Source organism: Canis aureus, chromosome 14 (genome assembly GCF_053574225.1).
Source record: "Canis aureus isolate CA01 chromosome 14, VMU_Caureus_v.1.0, whole genome shotgun sequence".
NCBI classification, from domain to species: domain Eukaryota; kingdom Metazoa; phylum Chordata; class Mammalia; order Carnivora; family Canidae; genus Canis; species Canis aureus.
The window spans coordinates 5,751,256-5,774,865 of NC_135624.1; the positions used below are offsets into that span (position 1 = coordinate 5,751,256).

The 23,610-nt window shown below is 37.0% G+C and overlaps 1 protein-coding gene and 1 pseudogene across 8 annotated transcripts in view; both read right to left on the reverse strand.

The window, feature by feature from the left end:
* Positions 1–1,199: 1,199 nt before the first annotated feature.
* The window catches only part of YWHAZ (tyrosine 3-monooxygenase/tryptophan 5-monooxygenase activation protein zeta), a 36,323-nt gene continuing 13,912 nt past the window's right edge, over positions 1,200–23,610 (reverse strand). For all 8 annotated transcript variants that reach the window (XM_077846794.1, XM_077846796.1, XM_077846798.1 and 5 more), the window contains 3 exons: positions 6,340–6,463; positions 5,291–5,454; positions 1,200–5,208 (listed from right to left, as the gene is read on the reverse strand). In XM_077846794.1, coding sequence (XP_077702920.1) covers positions 5,035–5,208; positions 5,291–5,454; positions 6,340–6,463 — 462 coding nt within the window. In that variant the 3' untranslated portion in view covers positions 1,200–5,034. The remainder of the gene's footprint in view (positions 5,209–5,290; positions 5,455–6,339; positions 6,464–23,610) is intronic.
* LOC144283101 (ubiquitin-conjugating enzyme E2 N pseudogene) lies at positions 15,432–22,521 on the reverse strand (annotated as a pseudogene).

Consider the following 23,610-nt stretch of genomic DNA (forward strand, 5'->3'; position numbering starts at 1 on the left):
TATTGTAGGGTCTCATGCAGGGACTATGATGTACTTCCATTCAAATGAAGTGCCATTCTCCCCTAATGTAGATATGAAACTGTTTCAATGACGCGGCCACTACTGGAAAGTCTCCAAAATTCTTGGATTTATACCCAAAGGCTATGTAAGACTTTTCAACATGTTAAGAGTTCAATTAATCAAGGTTTCACTTGCAAACTGAGGTCTAATCATAAATAATCTAAGATTGCAGATTCCAAATTGGCCATTATTAGCTTTAAATATGCTTTGGGTATGGCAGGATTGTTACTATTTAGTAGGGAAGACAGGAAGGAAAAAATATTGACACCCTACAGTTAAGCTACTTGACAAACGTTCCTCTAAATCCTCTTATACTACCCTCCCCCAGTCCCCACACACCATTTCTATGATCTTTAAAGCATGAAGTAATAGCAGAGCTATTAAACAAAAAAGCTAAAAGGACCATAGGCCAGAGCTTCAGCCAAGTCCAACCTCAGTGATCCTGCTCTCAATGCTGGCTCCTGTCTCAAAGGAGAAGTGTGAAGTGGACATGTATCTTTTTTCTTTTAACAACTCCAGTACTACACACACAGAAAATACATTGCTGGATTCTCCAAATTCCTGGAAATATTACCATTATATTGACAAAAACAGACATGAAGCCTGGATTTGGGACAATTAAAAAAATGTTATAAAAATTTATTATTCAAATCCCAAGGCAAAAAAATCTCAGGTTGGAATCCTCCTTCATCTATTGGGCACTAGTACGTAGAAACATTAGCAGCTATTATTTATTAAGTATTATCACAATTTCAGAATCAAACTAGTTTTAGAAGACTAATGCACATAAATAGGCAAATGTGACAAGCTTTAGATTTTATTTATAATTTATACTTGAATGAGATCCATCTCCTCTAGTTTAATGCTCCTCAGCTGTAAATGATTACTTCGTGTCCTTGGCCTGGGGGTCAGGAGAAATCAGTAAAAAAAGCCATTAAGATGATTATTTTGCCCCAATGCATAAGAGACTTTTTTTCTCCTTGAAAGACCCCAAGGCCACCATTGCACTTTTATTTGAATGTAGTGGGACAACTGTGCCAAAGGGCTGATATTTCCCAATTTAATCTGAGGTCATAATAAAACAAGCAACAAAACAGTGTTTGGGATTTCAGTTTCTCAACCTTATCATCAAGACTCACTGCCTCCCATCATCAATATTTATTGAGCATTTACAGTGTACTAGGCACAATAGAACATACAGAAAACATTGTCCCTGCTCTTGTGGAGCTTACATTCTAAAAGAAAAAAAAAATACACCTCTTTTAAAATGGTATTTTTGTTTGGTGTTTTCTGCAAGGTACTGAGGAAATAGTCTGTAGGGTGAGCTTTGGGTATAACTTAGCCCCATCATTATTTAAAGAGAGGAAGAGGAAGGATTTTAAAGGCAGACAATGACAGACCATTCAGGATAGGTAGGGCTTACAAGGAGATAAACACAATCTCATCAACTAAGGAGAGATTTGCTGCAGTAAATAGGATGAGGGAAATAGTTTGTGGGATGCAAGCAAAGGAAGCAAGGTATCCTTAGACATTGAGTGGAGCCAGAAAGATCATGCGGCCTTTTATCCAAGTACATGGCCACCAAGTAGGAATGGTTGGTGACAAGACAGAAGGCTAAAAAAGGTAATCCTGTGCACCTGACAGAAAGAATAAAGGATCAAAATTGAAGGCAGGCTATAACAATATCAAGAAATTCTTAAAACCAAAGTGATTTGGAAGCACAAAACTTAGTTAATGCTACCCAATGTCATGATGGGCCAAGAACATTGTGGCTTCCTAAGTTAGAAAATACCATATACCAAAATTTTAAATGGAACGCATTACTTTTTTCCAATCAATCCCGTCTCTGAAAAAAAGCTCCCCCCCCCCCCCCCCCCAGGGTAGGGGAGGAATATGGGACATGGTTGGGAACAGTAGTAGTTATATTAGTAGTATTTTGTTATGATAAACTTTGTATTTAAACTTGGTAAAAGCCCATTAGCTGCCAAGAGGGAATAAGGAATAAATTTCCAAAAATGTACAATTTCCTTTAAAGAAGTTTCAGAACCAAGAAACTAATTTACATGAAAAGCTGTAGAGAAAGTAGTTGAAAAGTCCATTCATAAAACTTTTATTCCACTTACATGAACTTAATACACGTGTTCTTAACAATTATGCTTGGATTGTTCATGAAAATTTCATAAGACATTAAACAAAGCTAGCCATCATCTCAAGTTATTTCCCTGTTAACTATTTTTACAGCACATGCATGTTAGGCAAGTATCAAAAAAAAAAAAAAATCACAAAAGCAAAAAACCAAAACAAAACAAACAAAAAAAAAACCCTAAAAAAAAAAAAAGTTAAATACATGGGATTTTTGTTTTGCTGCTATGCTTGATATACATAAAGTAATGGATATCAAGCAATTCATTTTTACTGCATCTTTACTTGTACATTTGTTCTTAGGTTGTCTAAAACATTTAAATACAAATAAAAGGAGTGTAGCAAAAATAATGAAAGCAAACAGCAGGTAACTTTACAAATAATGGAATGTGAACCGTTTCTGCCCTTATCCAGAGTAAATTGGGTCACAACTAAAGGAACACTTCTGAAACTGTAGTCAAAGGTGTGCACATTGAGAATGAGTATTCCACAGATACTTGTGGTTCACATGTAGTATCTATGGGATACCCATTTCTACTACAGCCTTGTAAGTGCTCTAAACCTTAAAGTATCCACAATAACTACACCTGTATCTGGAACCAATTATCCCTTTTACTCCCCACCAGGACAAACCAATATGTAGGCAGTTTTCTTTGCTTAGACATGGAAGCAGTTTTAACACTGGCCCTTGTGAAGCCACAATGTACCAAAAGTACTATGCCAAACATTTATAACTAGTATAAAAATTCCACATCCCCATATTGGCCACCTCAAGATGAAAACAGATAACTCCCTAAATGTTAACTGGCTCTACTCCCCTAATATTCAACATAAAAACCACATGGGAAATATAGAAATTCAAATAGAAGTAACATAAACCTGTCATAAATCGTAAACAAAAAAAACTATTTGTGGGACAGCATGAATGACAAATGGTCTACTGTGTAAATTTTAGAATGAGGCAGACAAAAGTTGGAAGGCCGGTTAATTTTCCCCTCCTTCTCCTGCTTCAGCTTCATCTCCTTGGGTATCCGATGTCCACAACTGGTAAAAGAAGGAAAGATTTTTCAGCATGTTTCATTTTGAAAAAAATCTTAATAGATTTGTTATGGTATCAGAATGTAACCACAGCTTTTGCTGAAAGCTTTCTTTAAAAGATCATAGCAATGAAGGTAACTTCAAAGATACAAAAACACCCTCATTTTCTCCCTAACCACTGTATAAACATCCTAAGTACAAAGCAAGTTGTCTTCAAATAACAAAGTCAGATATAAGAAATTCTTGGATTATACATAGAAGAGAGAAAATAAAAAACACAAAAAAGCTTTAAAATACTAAGTATTAATAGCTACAAGAATATCAGACTGCTCTGAAGAGCCCCAATATGAGCAATGGATGTTTAAATTAATGTTTAAATTTAATGTACATAACTATAATCATCTTAATTCAACCCATGTTCAAGCTCAGACTGACTACTTTCCCTCAGTAAAATTTAAGATTACCACTTCAAAGAGAATTTCACATTCCATGAAATCCAAGAATGAAAATATCAAGTCTAAATTAAATTCCTAATTTAATTTTTCTTATGTTTTTAGCTTAGAAAAACACATTTTGTGTATCTGTAAGATTCAAAATAAATAGTCGAACAACAAACAATATGGTCAGAACCCAATCTTCTAAGAGGTAAAAAGTGAAATGTCCCATAGTTCTTACACAATGTGGTTCCAAAAAACTCTTTGCTGAGAATTCTCAACACTAGAATATAGACCTGGTTTGGAAAACGCAATAAACTAGAATAAAGCTGAAAGTGACATGTATAAAATGATACAGTTTTCAAGCTCTACACTGCAGTCTTCACTCCTAGCTCTTACTACCTGGGCACCGCAGATACTTCATAATTTTTTCACCTAAGCCTCAAAACTTCAAAGTTAATATTTATCTGAAGGAGCATGGAGAAACCTGTGGGACTAAAGAGACATATCAACCACTTTGCAAGGTGTAGACTATTTGGATCCCAATTCAAATAAAAATTTTTTTAAAAAAGAAACAACTGGAATTTGAATACTATTTAGATATTAAACATTATTAAGGAATTACTGTCAATTTTTTCAATGTAATAATGGCTGTGGTGGGTTTTTTTTTTTTTTTTTTCCAGTCTGTAGTATGCTAAGAACAATAAGCATGACATCCCATAACAAGTCATTATTTTTTACTAAGAGGCTAGCTAGGCAAAATAGAATTCTATTTGAATTTCACATAGAATATGTGAAATTTTGTTAACTGAGGTTACTGACAGAGTACCATAGCTGTATCAATATGGAAGCAACTTTACGGTCAAGAATACCATTTTTAATGGAATATAAACAATGTAAACCTGTATATTTTTGATAATGAAACTATTCTATTCTATGGCTAAAATGGAAGAAATGAGAACACCCAAATTGAAATGGAAAATAAAAACACCCTATCACATATGAGGGGAGTCTGGAACTAAGGTGGGTTTCTGGGACAGTGGTGGGTTGGTTGGTTAAGGTGTCATTTTAAAATTAGTGTCAAGGGCACCTGGGTGGCTCAGTGGTTGAGCATCTATCTTTGGCTCATGTCGTGATCCCGGAGTCCTCTATCAGGTTTCCCCACAGGGAGCCTATTTCTCCCTCTGCCTATATCTCTGCCTGTCTGTGTGCCTCATGAATACATACATAAAATCTTTAACAATAGATATGTAACTAATCAAAATATACATTTTTGGTCCTTGATCTAAGATTTGTTTCTATAAGGTGGTTTTTCTTCATAGCTTTAATAGCAGATACAATTTTACATTCAATAAAGAAACTAGAAATATGCCTTATAATAATCTATAAAACATAATTTCAACCACAGTGGCCATTCACGATGCTGTAATGTACTTACTGTCAAGTTGTCTCTCAGTAATTGCATTATTAGCGTGCTGTCTTTGTATGACTCTTCACTTAATGTATCAAGTTCAGCAATGGCTTCATCAAAAGCCTATGATAAAAAAAAAAAAGTACATTTCAGTGCTCAAATAATAAGGATTACTAAATTTTCACAAAACAAGTAAAATACATACTGTCTTTGCAAGAGAGCAGGCTTTCTCCGGGGAGTTGAGAATTTCGTAATAGAACACAGAGAAGTTAAGGGCCAGACCCAATCTGATAGGATGTGTTGGTTGCATTTCCTTTTTGCTGATTTCAAAAGCTTCTTGGTATGCTTGTTGTGACTGATCCACAATCCCTGGAAAATAAAACATTCCAAAACATACTGACAAACTTTGTACTTCATCTTCACCTCTCACACCAACAATACCCTTTACCATCCAACAATATCCTCTGAAATATTAAGCTGTAACAACCTTAATTAAATGAGAATCTTAAAAAAAAAACAAAAACAAAACAAAACAAAAAACTTCTCCAGGAACACTACACTAGCCATTGGTCAATGTCAACACAAAAATAACTCTTGCGAGCATCTCAGAATTATTGTTTTTTAATAACTTGTGTGCACAGGACGCCTGGGTGGCTCAGTGGTTAAGCTTCTGACTTCAGATCAGGGCGCCATCCCGGGGTCTGGGATCAAGTCCCACACTGGGATCCTTACGGGGAGTCTGCTTCTCCCTCTGCTTATGTCTCTGCCTCTCTCTCTCATGAATAAATAAAATCTTTTAAAAAAAGTAACTAGTGTGCACTACTCTACAGTTATGCTGTGATCACTATCTCTTAAAATTTGAGTAAACATTCCTATGCCCAAAATTGGCTTTTCAGCAAGCATGCACTTTAAAATACCAATATTAAACAGTAGCTGTACATTCTTAGGACTTTATAAAAAGTTAATTACTGGGGTGCACAGGTGGCTCAGTTGGTTAAGTATCTGACCTGATTTCAGCTCAAGTAATGATCTCAGTGTTGTGAGATCGAGCCTACGTGAGGCCTGTTTAATAAGATTTTCTCTCTCCCTCTTTCTGCCCCTCTTACCTCTCTAAAACAGTGAAAAATTACTATTCTTCATTTAGTGCTCTAAGCAATTAAACAAAAAACCCACAACTGTTTGCATTTCAGTGACACTACTTACATACTGTTATTTGATACAAGTTCAACAAACACGTTGAAAAACACAGTATACCTTTCTTGTCATCACCAGCAGCAACTTCGGCCAAGTAACGGTAGTAGTCTCCCTTCATTTTCAAATAGAAGACTTTGCTCTCTGCTTGTGAAGCATTGGGGATCAAAAACTTTTCCAAAAGAGACTTTGCAAGAAAAGAAAGTCACAATAAGTCTAAATTATTTACAAGACTGGAAAAAACTTAATTTCTCAATTGCATACTGTATGTAGCCTGTTATAAAATTTTAATACCCAATTATTGCCAGTAATACAACTGTTGAATGCAATAGGCTCATAAATTTGTGGTTTAAAAGCTGAATGCTTTGGATAGCAATACTTGAAATGTGAAGTTAGTGTTGAGTTTATTAAGGATACATTTTGAATATGTAACCTTCCCCACATACTGCTTGGTATTTACATACTGATAAAGATCACATGCTTCACTGAATGTGAAGCCATGGGAGCTCACAACAAGCTTTTTCTAACAAGTTGACAAATTTTCTATTTTCAAGGTAGTCATTAGAATGGAAAGAACACAAGAGGGGAAACTTCTGGGATTATGACTCAAGCAAAAACCAACAATGTTAATAGACACTACCAGAGTCCCTAACAGAGAAAGCAGAACAAAATTCACTTCATTTAGAAGAATACAATTCAAGCAAAACCTCACAACAGGTAAAAAGTTGTTCAAAGTCAAAGTTATATTGTTCCTAAGTAAGAGAGTGGTATGGAGCACCTGGGTGGCACAATCAGTTAAGCATAGCACTCCTGTTTTTGACACAGGTCATAATCTCAGGGTTGTGAGATCAAACCCTGCACCAGGCTTTCCTAGCTCAGCCAGGGCCTGCTGGAGATTTTCTCTTCCTCTCCCACTTGTTCTCTCTCAAATAAATAAATCTTTTTTAAAAAATAAATATAGTGGTAGACAGGTTTATGAGATTTACAGATCTGAAGAATAAACCCTTAATTTCTTTAAAGTGATTCTGAATTAATAAAATACATATTTACAGATCACACAAGATAAAATTCCATCCTATATAATTCTAAAACTATTAACAATCTGAAAAAAATATTCAGATCATTTTATTAAGGGGAGATGGCCCAATATACTGGTGATTTTTTTTTCTCTTAAGGGGAAAAAAGATAATTCCAGTAGTACAATTAGGTAAATGTTAATAGAAATATTCAAGAAACAAAACCATTTTCCCCATGCCCAATTTTCCTCTTAACTAAAAATACCCCAGGAATCAAGGTGAGTCAATTTTCAATCTAGCTTAGCCCCAAACTAGTCCCTTTTAACAAAGAAGAGTTATCTAATTCTTGGTTTCATCCTTCTGGCAGTCAGTTTAGTCTGTATAGCATCTACTTATATCCAAAATAGTTTGAAGTTACAGGTACCCAGATGTGGGTAGGAGTAACATGGCAGTAGGGCCAAATTGCACTGCATTATAGGAAGGGGTTCAAGATGAGAAGTCAATTTACCATTATTTCCTGTGGTTAATTAACCAATATTTGAAACTATTGGCCTAAAAATCAGATGAACACTTTCGTTAGGATAACAAAAACTTTATTACACCACTGACTATGGCAGCTCTTTTGGGATATGTCTCAAAAACAGAAGATAGTTCAATTTAATATAATAAGTGGATTTTTAACTTAATATCAATTTTTCATTTAAGAAACAAATGACCAGGCCTTTTCAAAATTTTTATCTTAACACAAAATACATCATTCATCCAACTCTGGAAGATAGTATAGCATAACAGTTTTGGAGTCAGTCTAGGTTTAAATAGTGGCATTCCACAGTTCAAAAGGGTAAATCCTATTTCTGACTGGTTAAAGGTTAGACAATGAAGTCTAACTAGAGAAAAAGTATAATATGACTAACCAGAATTCACAAGTAACTTCAAATCAACAATAAATCAAAAATATATAAATTTAAAGAAGGCTCCAGGGCAGCCCTGGTGGCACAGCGGTTTAGTGCCGCCTGCAGCCCAGGGTGTGATCCTGGAGACCCGGAATCAGGTCCCACGTCAGGCTCCTTGCATGGAGCCTGCTTCTCCCTCAGCCTGTGTCTCTGCCTCTGTGTGTGTGTGTGTGTGTGTGTGTGTGTCTCATGAATAAATAAATAAAATCTTTAAAAAAAAAAATAAAGAAGGCTCCATAAACAAGTCTTTGGCTCATTTACATATATAAGATTATACTAAAATATTTTCAAATAAAACAAGTGACAATAACTGAGCCCAACCATGGAAGTTATTTTTCACGTATGCACTTCTATTTCATATTTCACTACTTCAACGTATTTTTCATATTCACTTGATTCTTCACTTAAACGCCCCTGTGCTAAGCACTGAGATTGTAATGGTGGGCAAGATTGTCTTTAACTTTGTGGATAAGTGGTCTAGTCTAGCAAGGAAGACAAACGAAACTAAGAAAATCATTACCTAATCACATCCTTCACTTTTCAAGGACTTTAACCCATTCTATGTCAAGATTAAGGCCACAAACACATGCAATTAAGAGTGAATTCCTTAAGATGTAAAACTTTAAGGTACACCAACTTACAGAAGTTACTTAGGCAGTGTGTCAAGAAATGTTACAACCCATCTTTAGCTATCCACCTTTTATGAATCCCTAAAAACATTGTCTTACACTAGAATAAGGAAATTTTTTCCTTTTCTCACAAGGAAAAAATTTTAAACTGTAGTTAAGCACTTCTTCCCCCAAAGTGAGCACTGTATTGGCCATAATATCAAAAACTAACAAAAACAACTTTAAGGGCAGCCTGGGTGGTTTAGAGCCGGCTTTGGCCCAGGGCATGATCGTGGAAATCTGGGATCGAGTCCCACGTTAGGTTCCCTGCATGGAGCCTGCTTCTCCCTCTGGCCTGTGTCTCTACCTCTCTGTTTGTCATGAATAAATAAATAAAATCTTTAAAAAAAAACAACAACAAAAAAAACTTTAAAAGATATTAACCAAAAACCACAAGTAATAAGAAGGCAAAACAGCTTAGTCAATAATAGCAAGACAATAATAGTCAAAAAAAAAAAAAAAAAAGTCAAACAGCTTATTGGCCTAATGAAAGACCAAAAGGACCAACAGTTAAGTATCAACAGTGGAGAATGTTTCTAGTGAAATGCGGACTACAGGTTGAGAAAGCAAGCTCATTAAACTGTACACTACAGACTATGAGCAATTCTATGTCAGTTATACCTCAATAAAGCTGTTACAAGTAAAAAGCAGAGAATGAGATGAATGGCATACTTTTGTCTATATCTTTTGATGACATTCACTAAGAACCGTTAAAACTTAAAAAACAAGGGGCAGCCTGGGTGGCTCAGCGTTTTAGCGCCACCTTAAGCCCAGGGCCTGATCCTGGAGACTGGGTATGGAGTACCACATCTGGCTCCCTGCTTGGAGCCTGTTTCTCCCTCTGCCTGTGTCTCTGACTCTCTCTGTCTCTCATGAATAAATAAATAAAATCTTAAAAAAAAAAAAACAAAAAAAAAACCTTAAGAAACAAGTAGACTGGATATTAAAGATTAAATAAAGAGGTTAACACTTGTTTCAACAGACTAGGAAAAGGGACGCCTGGGTGTCTCAGGGGTTGAGCATCTGCCTTCGGGCTCCGGGTGTGATCCCCAGTGTGAGTCCCAGGATCTAGTCCTGTATCGGGTTCCTTGCATGGAGCCCGTTTCTCCTGTCTCTGCCTGTCTCTCATGAATAAGTAAATACAATCTTTTAAAAAATTTTAAAAAGCAGACTAGGAAAAAACAGAATTGTGGTAGACAATCTCCAAAGATAGCATCCACTAAAATTCCCTTGCCATCCCTGTTCGCATATGCCATGCCTTCTATCAACATGTGGAATTTATTTCCTTTCTCCCGAATCTGAGCTAACTCTGATGACTTGCTTTGACCAAGAGAATCCGTAAGTGACTGAGTTCCATTTCTGAGCCTAAAATCCTTAAGAGGACTGCCAGCTTCCCTTTTTTGCTGTTGGAACCCTATGTCAGCATATAAAAAGTCAAACTACCCTACTGAAGAAAAAGGCCAAGATGGCCCCAGGAATGGAATGTTAGGTAAAGCCATTTGAATATTTCAGAACCCAAATGCAGCAATGAGTGACTCCAGCCAATACCATATGAAGAGCTGCAGTGAAGGCAAATTACAGGCTCCCAAGAATAAACCACTGTTTTAAGTAACTATAAAAATACTGTTTACTGTTTTGAACAGTTATGCAAAACAAGGCAGGAAAAAAAATTTATAAGGTTATTTCAATAATAAAGATGACTCTTCTGACACGTAAATTATTTAATTTGATCCTTCCATAACCCTAACCATGAGATCCAAACTAAATTACCCTACAAAAGACAATGGGGCCCAGCTACATTATGTAATGTACTCAAAGCCACAATTAACTTGTGAAGGTACAACTCCAACTAGGCAATCGCACCTATACTACTAAAATCATGGTACATTTTTTTTGTCTCAATAGGGTGTGCTATGCCTACTAAAAAGGATAATGTCATTCCAAGATCTTAATACAATTAGGAATCAAAATTAAGGAAAATTATTCAGTTCAATAATGTACTGATGAGATAAAATCTACAGTATACTGCTTCTTTAAAAAAATGTATCAAGACAAGGACTGACAAACGGGAATATCCAGGAAAGCAAGAATGGTAAAGAAACTAGAAAATACCGTGTAGATGGAAAGAATTATGACAAGAATGGCTCTAGACAAGACTAGTTAAGTTTCACAAGAGGCTGACTTCTGCTCAATAAATTTATGAGTGATCCAAACTTGGAATAAGCCAGCTAGTCAGTCAAAAAGTCAGCTCCACCTACTCTTACAGAGATTTTAAGGAAAAATAAGGTGATCCTTGGGTATTTTATAGAGATTCATAAATCAGATGTGGTTTCATTCAACTCTAATGTAAGATATGGGAGATACAGAGTTTATTCAATTATGTTAATTTTAGCACTAAAGAGGCAATTAAGTATGTTAATTTGTCAAATTGACCAAAGAGAAACAAAATCTACATTTTCCAGATTTAGAAATTACAAGAAAAGAGGCAAATATAAGGGAGAAGACCAAGATGGAAAAAAATACAAACAAAAGGAAAAAAGGAAGCAGCACTTTCAGAAAGCAGTAATGACAAGGAAAAAATTGGAGGTGAGCAAATTTAAAAGTCAAATAGAAGAAACTAATAGCTATTATCAAAACATACAAAAAGCTATTATCAAAACAAACAAAAAGCTATTATCAAAACATACAAAAACTAAATATACAATGAAACCTTCTAAATTTCATTCATCTACTACAGTACAATGAAAGTGAGGATTACTCTGGGATACTCTGAGAATCTAATTTCAAAGAAGGACATAGTATGAGACATTACAACTTCTAACCATGAAACAAAGGTTAGGATGACTACTAATGTACCTCCACTTACAAAATCCTTTGTATAAGGTAGTACATTAACTTTTCTTTTTTTTTTTTTAAATTTTTTTTTTCAATTTTCATTTATTTATGATAGAGAGAGAGAGAGAGAGGCAGAGACACAGGCAGAGGGATAAGCAGGCTCCATGCACCGGGATGCCCGATGTGGGATTCGATCCCAGGTCTCCAGGATCGCGCCCTGGGCCAAAGGCAGGCGCCAAACCGCTGCGCCACCCAGGGATCCCAGTACATTAACTTTTCTAATCTAAATCTAATTAAAATGGAAAAGGATATTTAAGTCAAACACAAATTAAAGAACATCTTACACTCTGCATTGAGGCTACATTATGCCTCAACATAGATTATAATTGCATTATAATCTATGCCATCTTGCTAAAATTTAAAAATTCAGAGTATTGCCTCAGCAATTTAAAAATCTGTTTTTAATGACAATCATTGTCTTTTAAAAATATCATGGCCAATATTTTCAAAAATATCTACGATTAATCTGTGGAATCAGAGTTAATGCATATTCTGACTTTATACAGTAGTCATCCTAATAGTGTTAAGTAGGATAGGAAGCAGCAAGATGCTACTAGGAGCCTGTATCCAACATCTTTGTGTAAATGGTTCATAATCTAGTGCTAAATGATATGGTTAAGAGAAGGCACCGAGGGATGCCTGGGTGGCTCAGCAGTTTAGCGCCTGCCTTCCGCCCAGGGCGTGATCCCGGAGTTCCGGGATCGAGTCCCATGTTGGGCTCCCTGCATGGAACCTGCTTCTCACTCTGCCTGTGTCTCTGCCTCTCTCTCTCTGTCTCTCATGAATAAATAAATAAAATCTTAAAAAAAAAAAAAAAAAACCCTTATCTAATCAATGGATAAATTGTATGATCCTTGAGATCTTAAGAGATAAAAATTTTTCTCTACAGGTACAATTAACTTCTTAGGTTGTGAAAACACTTACGATATATGGCATCAAGTAATGACCTTTCCCCCCAAATCAGTCAATTTACCAGGGCAGAATACATTAGCAAGTTTCTAACTCATGCTTTGATCGAAGAATGATCTATGTATCATATCATCAATGCTTTGACTTTGGCATGTATTCAAAATAAGGAACCATATAAACTCACATGTTATCTAGTTCTGACTGCCCTTTCTGGGGTAGGCTCAACCTGCCTCTACTAACAAGAACTTAAACATTCAATCCTATGGTCTAATATTTTTTTTTTTTGGTCAAATAATTCTAATAAAAGGTTATAAACTGAAAAATCTATCTCTGATATATTAGATCATTGGTGCTTTAGTATGATTATAGACTGAAATTAAGAGGAAAAAAGCAAAACTTTAGATAACAATTACACTAGAAACCAACTAAAACACTACTACCTGAATTGGTAGAACCAGACCCTAATCTCTACGTATCCAAGTACTTCTTTGGAGCAACAGCTTGGTTTAAATAAAGCATAAACTTAAATCAGACAGACTCTGAATGTCCCTCTCATTACATTTTTTTTTTTTAAAGATTTTATTTACTTATTCATGAGAGACACAGAGAGAGAGAGAGAGAGAGAGAGGCAGAAACACAGGCAGAGGGAGAAGAGGCTCCATGCAGGGAGCCTGACATGGGACTCGATCCTGGGTCTCCAGGATCAGGCCCTGGGCCAAAGATGGTGCTAAACCACTGAGCCACCAGGGCTGCCCTCATCATTAATTTTGAAATATCAGGCAAATTAATCTCTCAGAGCTAATCTATAAAATTAAATGAAAATCTACTTACATAAAATGATCAAAATGAGTACTTCAAAAGGCTGCTATGAGGTCTAAATAAGAGTATAAATAGGAAAGCACATAGGGACGCCTGGGTGGCTCAAGGGCTGAGCATCTGCTTTTGGCTCAGGGCGCGGTCCCAGGGTCCCTGGATAGAGTTCCATATCGGGCTTCCTGCATGGAGCCCGCTTCTCCTCCTCTCTCTTCCTATGTCTCTGCCTCTTGCTCTCTGTGTCTCTCATGAATAAATAAATAAAATTTAAAAAAATAAAAATAAAGAAAGCACCAATCAGTTCCTGACAGAGGAGGTACTCTATTCAAATATAAGGTATGAAAGCTTGACATTCAAAAATCTGCTTTAGTGCTCTTGTAATCTCATTTTTAATATTCTGAGTTCAGTTATCTAAAATTTGTGTAACTATCAAGAGGTGTGGAATAACATACAAAAGGCTTTCATTTTAAAACAGGACTGTCTTATCAAAGGAAAGGTAACATTTTCCTTATTCTTTTTATGGCAGACTTGTAAAGCACATAAACTATGGAGGTAAACTGCCTAAATTCAAATCTTAGCTCACTGTTTACTAGCTGCAACATCTTGACAAAATTCTGAAATCTCCCTGGGCCTCAGGTTTCTCATTTGTAAAAGGTAGGTATTATTAGTAGATATAATATACATGGTTGTTGTGAGAATTAAATGAGTTAATATATAGAAAGATTTAGAACAGAACAAGGGTTACCTTTGGAGAATAAAACAGTCTAATCTGAACCAGCATTCTCTAACCAACTATTTTCTTTCAAGTACTGTGTAAACTAATCAAGAAGTCACATAGGAAACATTTGCACTATAGATACTAACTTTATTTTTTTTAGACTATTTATTTACTCATGAGAGATACACAAAGAGAGGCAGAGACCTAGGGAGAGGGAGAAGCAGGCTCCCTATGGGGAGCCCGATGTGGAGCTAGATCCCAGGACCTCAGGATCACGCCCTGAGCCAAAAGCAGATGCTTCACCACTGAGCCACAGGTGCCCTAGAACACTAACTTTAAAATATCACCTTAACCAACCAACCCACCACCGTCCCAGAAACCCACCTTAGTTCCAAGACTCTCCCCTCTTATGTGATCTAATTTCCTTAGGTTTAAAAAATGCTAACTTATTCCTCTAACCATAGTACTTATTTTTTTTTTAGAACAAAAAATATTTTATTAAAACATAAGATTTAAACAAGTTTCCAGACAACCCATACAAAATGGTCACAAGCTTTTTCTTGAAGGAAGGATTCTACACTTGACAGCAAAGTCACAATGTTATTAGTGAGGGCTGTAATGTTTGTTTAATGTTCCCATTTTGGTTCAATCAAGTTTGTCCATCTACAGCATCTAAATCGAGTTAGACTTGGCTAGAGAGCATATTCTAAAGAACTGGCTAGCTGCTTTTAACCAATGCAATTAGATCACCATAAAAAGGGGGAAAGGAGGGGCAGCCCGGGTGGCTCAGAGGTTTAGCGCCACCTTCAGCCCAGGGCCTGATCCTGGAGACCCAGGGTTCGAGTCCCATGTCCGGCTCCCTGCATGGAGCCTGCTTCTCTCCCTCTACCTGTGTCTCTGCCTCTCTCTCTCTCTCATGAATAGGTAAAATCTTTAAAAAGGGGGGGGAGCCCATAAAAATAAAACTACCAATCCCCCTCAAAAAAATTTAAAAAATAATAATAAAGAAAAACACCTGCAGCTAACCCTGACAACTACCTTCATTCACAGTGCTTTATACTTAAACCATGATGGGGGAAATGAATAAAAGCAGAGGGGCCACTGCTTTTAAATGTTTGACAACAATCCAGATGGTACTTCTAGCCTCTGCTCGTGCTTTACAACAGTGAATCAGGACAAGATATAGATTTGCTAATGTGCATTTAATCACCAAAGGACTGAAGATGTCTGGGCTTTTATTCTGTAATGTTTCTAAGACTGTGTCCATTAAATGCAAACAAAAAAGGAAGAAGTCTTGGCAGAACAGGAGCACACTCGATGATCAGATCGATTTTCATTTTTTTTTTAAGATTTTATTTATTTATGAGAGAGAGAGAGAGAGAGGCAGGCAGAGGCACAGGCAGAGGGAGAAGCAGGCTCCTTGCAGGGAGCCCGACATGGGACCTGATCCCTGGTCTCCAGGATCAGGCCCTGGGCCGAAGGCGACACTAAACCGCTGAGCCACCTGGGCCGCCCTCGATTTTAAATTATCATTCACGGCATATAGCCTCGTCCGTGCTCTCGCTGTTTCTATGGCTTGGGCTTCGCTGGTCTTCCACTCTTCCGCTACATCATTTGCTAATGGATCATCTGGATTGGGAACACTTAACAAAGCCTGGATCGATAGCAGAACTGTGCGGACCTGCAGTGCTGGGGACCACTTATCTTTCAAAATATCTAAACATATTTTTCCCAACTTGCCTACATTAGGATGATAAATTTTGGTCATGAAACGTACTGTAGGGGCTGCCACCGGGTATTCCTCTGGAAGGAATACTTCAAGTTTAAAAGTCCCTCCCTCAAAGGGGGAATCCTGGGGGCCAGCAGTGACCACATGAAAATAACAGGCGTTGCTCTCATCTGGCTTTAATGCCAGGTTCTGGTTCTGCCAGCAAACACTGGGTTTCCTTGATAATCCTGCGGGGCAGCCCAGACATCATACCATTTGTTTTCTTTCCTTAAATTGACAAGTTCACTTCCTTCATTTTCAAGATGTCTGCCAAATACTCAAGCCTAAATGATCATAGCTTGCCTGTCATTTGTTGGGAGTGTTCTGTGGGGGAAGACAAGGGGACAGCTTTTTCAGTTCACCATTCAAATGATCATAAAACTTTCCCTGGAAATAGCTGCTATACTTCTCATTATGCCTCACAAAATATTAAAAGATATCTATAGGGGCACCTGAGTGGCTCAGTTGGTTAAGTGTCTGTCTTTGGCTCAGGTCATGCTCTCTGGGTCTTGGGATCAAAACTCATATTGGGATCCCTGCTCAGCGGGAAGCCTGCTTCACCTTGTCTTTCTCTCCCTCTGCTTGTGTACACTCTTTCTCAATTAAATAAAACCTTAAAAAAAGAGAGAAAGAGATTACCTACATTAAGGACTACTAATGATTTTATATAGTTTCAAGGACAGTAAAGCCAGTCTCCACTTCCCCACCCCCCCAAAAAACTGGATGTATAGTGGTGAGAACTATATAAATTACTAATACAGTAATGGTGCCTCTACTATCTTTATTAGTATCAAGACCAGCAGTTTTTGCTTGAGTGCTAATGTCCACACAGTGAAGAGTCAACGGTGACTTAAATATTATCAGGAGAATAGTTGTGACCTCATGGACCACCCCCTCATCCCCTAAAAGGCGTCCACAGATCACTCTTAAGAACTACTGATTTAGGTAGGGGTGCCTGGGTGGCTCAGCTGGTTAACCATCTACCTTTGGCTCAGGTCATGATCCTGGGGCCCTAGGATAGAGCCCTGCATCTGGCCCATCTGGCTCCCTGCTTGGCAGTGAGCTTCTCCCTCTCCCTCTGCCTGCCACTCCCCCCGCCTGTGTGCCTTCTCTCTGAAAAATAAATAAATCTTAAAAAAAAAAAAAAAAAAAAGAACTGTTGATTTAAAGTAATCTGTGCTAAATATCACCCATCTTTCAATATCCAGCTCTAATTCCATGCTCTCCCTAAAGCTAATTCTCAAAACTACTCAGTTTAGGCCTATGTTTTCTGTATCTCTAGTAATTTAGTAAAGGACTTCTTTAAAAAAGAAGATTTTATTTTAGAGATACAGCAAGGGAGTGAGCAAACAAATGAGGGAGCACAAACAAGGGAAGAGCAGAGGGAGACGGACAAGCAGACTGTGCTTAAGCAAGAGCCCAACACAGGGCTCAATCCCACGACCCTAAGATCATGACCTGTGCTGAAATCAAGAGTTGGGTGCTTAATCAACTGAGCCACCCAGACACCCCCAAGAGCTTTTAATTAAAGAAAAAAGGAAATATCCTAATGTCAATAATGGACTAGCTAAATAAATTATATTACACCCATACATAACACTAGAAAACATTTTTTAAAATGTGTGTCGATATGGAATGAAGCATTAAGACATGCACCATGTATATATGTGTGTGCACTGCTGTGTCCACACTTTACAGCATACCTTGGGGTTTTGGGGGTTTTGTTTTTTAAAGATTTTATATTTAAGTTATCTCTACACCCAACGTAGGGCTCTAACTTACAACCCTGAAATCAGGAGTCCTGTATCTACTGACTGAGTCAACCAAGGGCTCCCAAAATACTTTATGATCCTAATTCATGTATCTTCTTCAAGGACAGAATTGTTTGCATGGGAACCATAAATTCCCAGGATACAACAAACAGGACTAGGACTAATACAGATTACCTCTGAGCAGATAGGACAAAAATCAGAAAATTTTTATTCTTATTTTTTTGCTTCATATCCTATGCTCTATAACACCTAAATTATTATCCAGAGTAATTATAATTTAAAATTAAAAGTTCTAAGTTTATACCTTTAACTTGTCACATATGTAATCTTTTCTTAACCTTCTTATAGGCTCTTTAAAGACACATGTTTTATACATATTAACATATTAGGTCCTTAAACATTAAATCCCCAGGCTGAATTACATATGCATAGTTAGAACAGCTTCATTTTAATATAAGAAAACTAGAATAATCTTGAGAGTAAAGGAAATAATCTTAGCTCAGCCACCTGAAGACTATCAAGAGTTTATCATTTTTTTTAAAGATTTTATTTATTTATTCTTGACAGACACACAGAGAGAGAGAGAGGCAGAGACACAGGCAGAGGGAGAAGCAAGCTCCATGCAGGGAGCCTAACGTGGATCACACGCCGGGCCGAAGGAGGCGCTAAACCACTGGGCCACCAGGGCTGCCCAAGAGTTTATCATCTTACCCAATTTCTAGTTGAGACAAAACGTGATAGAAACTCTTAAGGTTGGTACTGTTAGATAATGATTATTTTGCAAAGAGTAAAAACAATGTATTGCTTCTCTAAATACCTAAGAAACTGCTAAAAATGACAAGTGTTTGGTTTCTGTAAGCACATATACAAATAACCCTTGAATAACACATTTGAACTACACAAGTCCACCTATAAGTGTTTTTTTTAGAGTACTGTAAATGTATTTTCTTAATAACATTTTTTTTCTAATTTTAAGAATACAGTGTACAACACATATAACATACAAAATATGTTAACAGATTATTTGTTACTGGTAAGGCTTCCAGTCAACAGTAGGCTGTTAAGTTTTGGGGGAGTCTATCAATTTTCAACTGCACCCCATCCCTCACATAGCGCAAGGGTCAACTATATTCAGAAACAGCAGCCAAGGGGCAGGCTAGGTACATATATATCCTAACATGGTTGCAGGACTCCTGGAAAAGCTCCAGGTTTCTTATGTAATTATGACCCTAAAGGAGGCTAAGGGAGATAAAAATCCAACAGAGATAGGGTCTTCTTGTGTTTCATCACAGCATTAATTTCAAAGCCCTCCTTCCAATTTTATCCCAGGAAAATGTCTCTAATGCATGAACACTTCCTACCCCATCACTATTCCTTAGATTTTCTTTAAATTCAAGGTCACTTTTTCTTCCTTTCTTTTCCTTTTTTGAAGATTGTATTTATTTATTCATGAGAGAGACAGAGAGAGAGAAAGGCAGAGACATAGGCAGAGGGAGTAGCAGGCTCCCTGCAGGGAGTCCACAATCCTGGGGTCTGGGACTCCAGGATCACGCCCTGAGCCTAAGGCAGATGCTCAACCACTGAGTCACCCAGGGAGGTGTCCCTCCCTCTTCCTTTCTTAAAAATTAACAAATACCTATTATAAAGTATTTATATATACATTTATTTCAGCCCTAAAGAATAGTCACTATGCACTTAAGTTAACTTACTGGTCTATGTGCTGTGACTTGGGCTTGCCAATTACTATACATGAAGCCAGCTAATGAACAACGTATTTCAAAGGAAATAAGTTACAGAACTGGGATATCTTCCCCCTTTCTTTTCTTTCTTTTTTTTTTTTTTTAAGATTTTATTTATTTATTCATAGAGACAGACAGAGAGAGAGAGAGAGAGGAGAGAGGCAGAGACACAGGCAGAGGGAGAAGCAGGCTCCATGCAGGGAACCCGACGTGGGACCTGATCCTGGGTCTCCAGGATAACACCTCAGGCTGCAGGCGGTGCTAAACCGCTGTGCCACGGGGGGCTGCCCTCTTCCCCCTTTCAAAGAGTAATTCATTCATCAGAAAATGACATAACCCATTTAGAAAGTACTTTGGCAAAATACATTCTGTTCATAACCTTTGACAAAACATACTATGGGGTGTCTATCTTTTAAAAAAAATTCAACTGATTGATACTTTCTTTGGTATCACAGGGGGTTTCTAGAAGTCCTCAGCAGTTTAATGTCCCATCTAAATATTAATTGGTAAAGTGGCAGGATGATAATATGTGTCTCCTAGAGAGCACAATATCACTTCCAGGAAATGGAATTCTTCCCCCAAAATGCACAATCTGAATTACGAGAACTCAGAGAAAATCAAATTGAGGGATAGTCAACAGAATAATAGGCTAGTGCTCTTGAAAAAAGTGGCAAAATCACAAAAGGGAAAGCAGTTAAAAATTGATCCAGAATAAAGGAGAATAAGGAGACAGGACAATGAAAAGTGTGATCCTGGGTTGAATTCTGGACCAGAATTAGGATATAGTGGTACTATCGATGAATAAATTCTACAGGTTATACAGTTTTATTTCAACAATTATTTCACAAAAAATTGATAATTATACTGTGGTTATATAGGAGATGTTAACATTTAGGGAATCAGGTAAAGGATATATGGGAAATACTCATATATTTTTCCAATTTTTTCCCAAGTTTGAAATTATTTCAAAATGAGAAGTTAAAAAAGACAACTAGTTAAAATTTAATTACCATATGTAAAAAAAGGTTATTTTCTCTTTGGGTTAATATGTTATATAAAATATGTTTTGGGCAGCCCTGGTGGCTCAGAGGTTTAGCACCACCTTCAGCCAGGGGCGTGATCCTGGAGACCCGAGAACGAGTCCTACATCGGGCTCCCTGCATGGAGCCTGCTTCTCCCTCTGCTTGTGTCTCTGCCTCTTGCTCTCTCTGTCTCTCATCAATCAATAAATAAAATCTTTAAAATATATGTTTTAAAGAAAAATCTTAAAAAAAAAAAATCTTTTTTAATAGTGAGTATTTCTAGAACAATGACAATACCAGTGATTTTGTTCTCCATCCTCATATACTTTTTGTGCTCAATTGTGTTTTTCAAATTTCCTTACTGGATTGGTAAGTGCTGATGCATTTATAAACAAAAATACAAGGGTTAGAAAGGAGGTTCTTACTTTTTCTTAGAGTATTCCACCAATAGCGCCAAATTTAATTTCCATTAAGAAAAATATACATAAAATGTCATTAGCAAACAGTAAATAGCCCCCAGAATATCAAAGCAAATGAACCCCTAATGAGACTTTTATGGACTGCAATTTGAAAATATGCCTGGAGTATGTCTCCTTTGACTTGACCTCACCAAATATGTGAATGGGAAAGATCAAGCTCTCATAACCCATTCCTCTGTTTTAGACTGTACTACCATGGCCCTCTTCCATGAAAAGAAATGAAGAGAGGTTAACACACAGATAAATGGCTTTCATACAAATCATGCATGAAAAATTCCAGTGGTTAAAAGAGAAAAGGGGGCAGGAAGCTGAGGCACAAAGGCTTTCAAATGAGATTCTCATTATTTCCATTTAAGTATTAGAATCCTAAAATATAGTCTAAATTTGAAGCCATTGTTCTTAACGGAATTAAAGAGGTAATTTTTCCAGTTATTCCAACAATCCCCAATAACTCATACTTGTAGGAGAGTAAGCATCATGTCTCAGTCTACAACTAAGGTGATACAGTAAGAGATAGAAAATATTATGTTTAGGGTATGACCTAATAGAAGTCACTGAACCTCTGAGCTTCAGTTTCTTACCTGTGAAAATAAAAAATCTAGGGTGGATGCTTCTTCAAGCCTGAAGTTCAATGATTCTATAAAGTTCAACTCCCAATTTATTATTATAAAACTTGCAACATTCTGAAGTCATTTTTAGCAATAACCTCAACAGGAAATTTAATTCCAATATTACAGCACATTGCGTAAAGTCAAATTTCTAGTCTTGCGAATTAAGCAAGAATAATTCTGTGCAGAGAATATTCCCAGAACTTTCACTTTACTCTGCAGAGCCACGGAGTCTTTTATCATTCCTAGATCTAAAAAAAGCAGGCTTTTTTGTTGCCAATAGGAGCCCATCAACTTGGAAATTAGTCTCTTGCTCCCCCTTGTGGCTGGAATGGACTTATTTCTTTGAACTGCAACTTAGTTGCTTCCAACCAACCAATTAGAAAAATGCTTCACCAAAAATGCTAATGAATCGGGCTGTTTCAAGAACTAATTTGCAGACATTTTGACTTAAACTCACCTTCCTATGCTTTATTGATCTACAAGAATAAAATTTTAGGTGTCCTATGAATAAGGTCATTTAGTATGAAAAAACAGAGCTACTTAACTTTCAAGGATGGGATCAGAGAGAATTCTAATCAATGAATTCTAATCAATCACTTAACTGAATACATTTTCTATTAATAAATAAATGGCAAATCCTCACCATTTAACTTCTATAAAGTCAACAACTGAATTAGAGAAAACCACGATATATTATTAACCTTGGTGTTTAAGGAATATTAAAAATCAAAAACGTAATCCTAATTCCTGCTGACAGCTATAGTAGTTGCTCCCTGAAGTTTTCTCCCAAAATGAATCAAAAAACAAAAAACATCTGCAGAAAATGCTGACAGCCTGGTGTTCTAGAACATTTTGTATGCATTTCTGAAAAATCAGCTGGTTGAAAGGACTCACAGTTAAGTGGGATGAGGAATTGCTAAGTTAAATCAGGTTCAGAGGAACGTCTGGGTGGCTCAGTGGTTGAGCGTCTACCCTTTGGCTCAGGGTGTGATCCTGGAGTCCTGTGATCTGGAGTCCCGGGACCAAGTGCCATTATCGGGCTTCCTGAATGGAGCCTGCTTCTCCCTATGCCTGTCTGTGTCTCTGTGTCTCATGAATAAATAAAATTAAAAAAAAAAAAAAAAGTAAATGGTAGGAGAATTTACAGAGTACTAGGTGTTAACTGCTAAAATTGTTCTGACATGCTTCGGGGCTTTCCTCTTCCTCCTCTGACGCAGAACCCTTTTTAGAGTTGGCATCAACCGTGACCTGGGCTGGTCGCTAACCAAGTATTTCCACCACAAAACACTTGTTTAAAATGCCTCATTTTTCATAGTTTTTTAATTTGCACATGTACACTCTATATTATTATGAACTTCCTAGTGGGACTAGATATTATCCGTTGCTTTTTTAAAAAAGGTGAAGTCTTTCACATTCAACCAACATGAAGTCTTTGTTATTTGTGGTTGTGTTCATTTTCTTAAGTTGTCAAGATTTTTTTAAGAAAAGGGGCTTTTGGGCAGCCCAGGTGGCTCAGCGGTTTAGTGCCACCTTCAGCCCAGGATGTGAGTCTCCCAGGTCGGGCTCCCTGCATGGAGCCTGCTTCTCCCTCTGCCTTTGCGCCTCTGCCTTTCTCTCTCTGTCTCAAATAAATAAAATCTTTAAGGGGGGGGGGGGCTTTTAATATTTATTATACTTTTTAATAGCACAGGGAGCTTATAAAATAAACATTAAATATAAGAAGTTTAAGCAGTTAATCAAAATTCTTATATTTAACCTCAAAATTAATTAAACACTGAAGTGACCATCAGAGATACAAAAAAAGGTTAAGCAGTATATTTGTTATTTAATATCAACATGGGTGTGTATTCAGTCAGTAATTCTCAAAACATCCTCAAGGTAGATCCTCACTGCCATTTTGAAGATGGGGAAATAAAGCTAGAGATGGAATAACTAGCTCAAAGTCATAAAATGAATAAAAATTTCAAACTC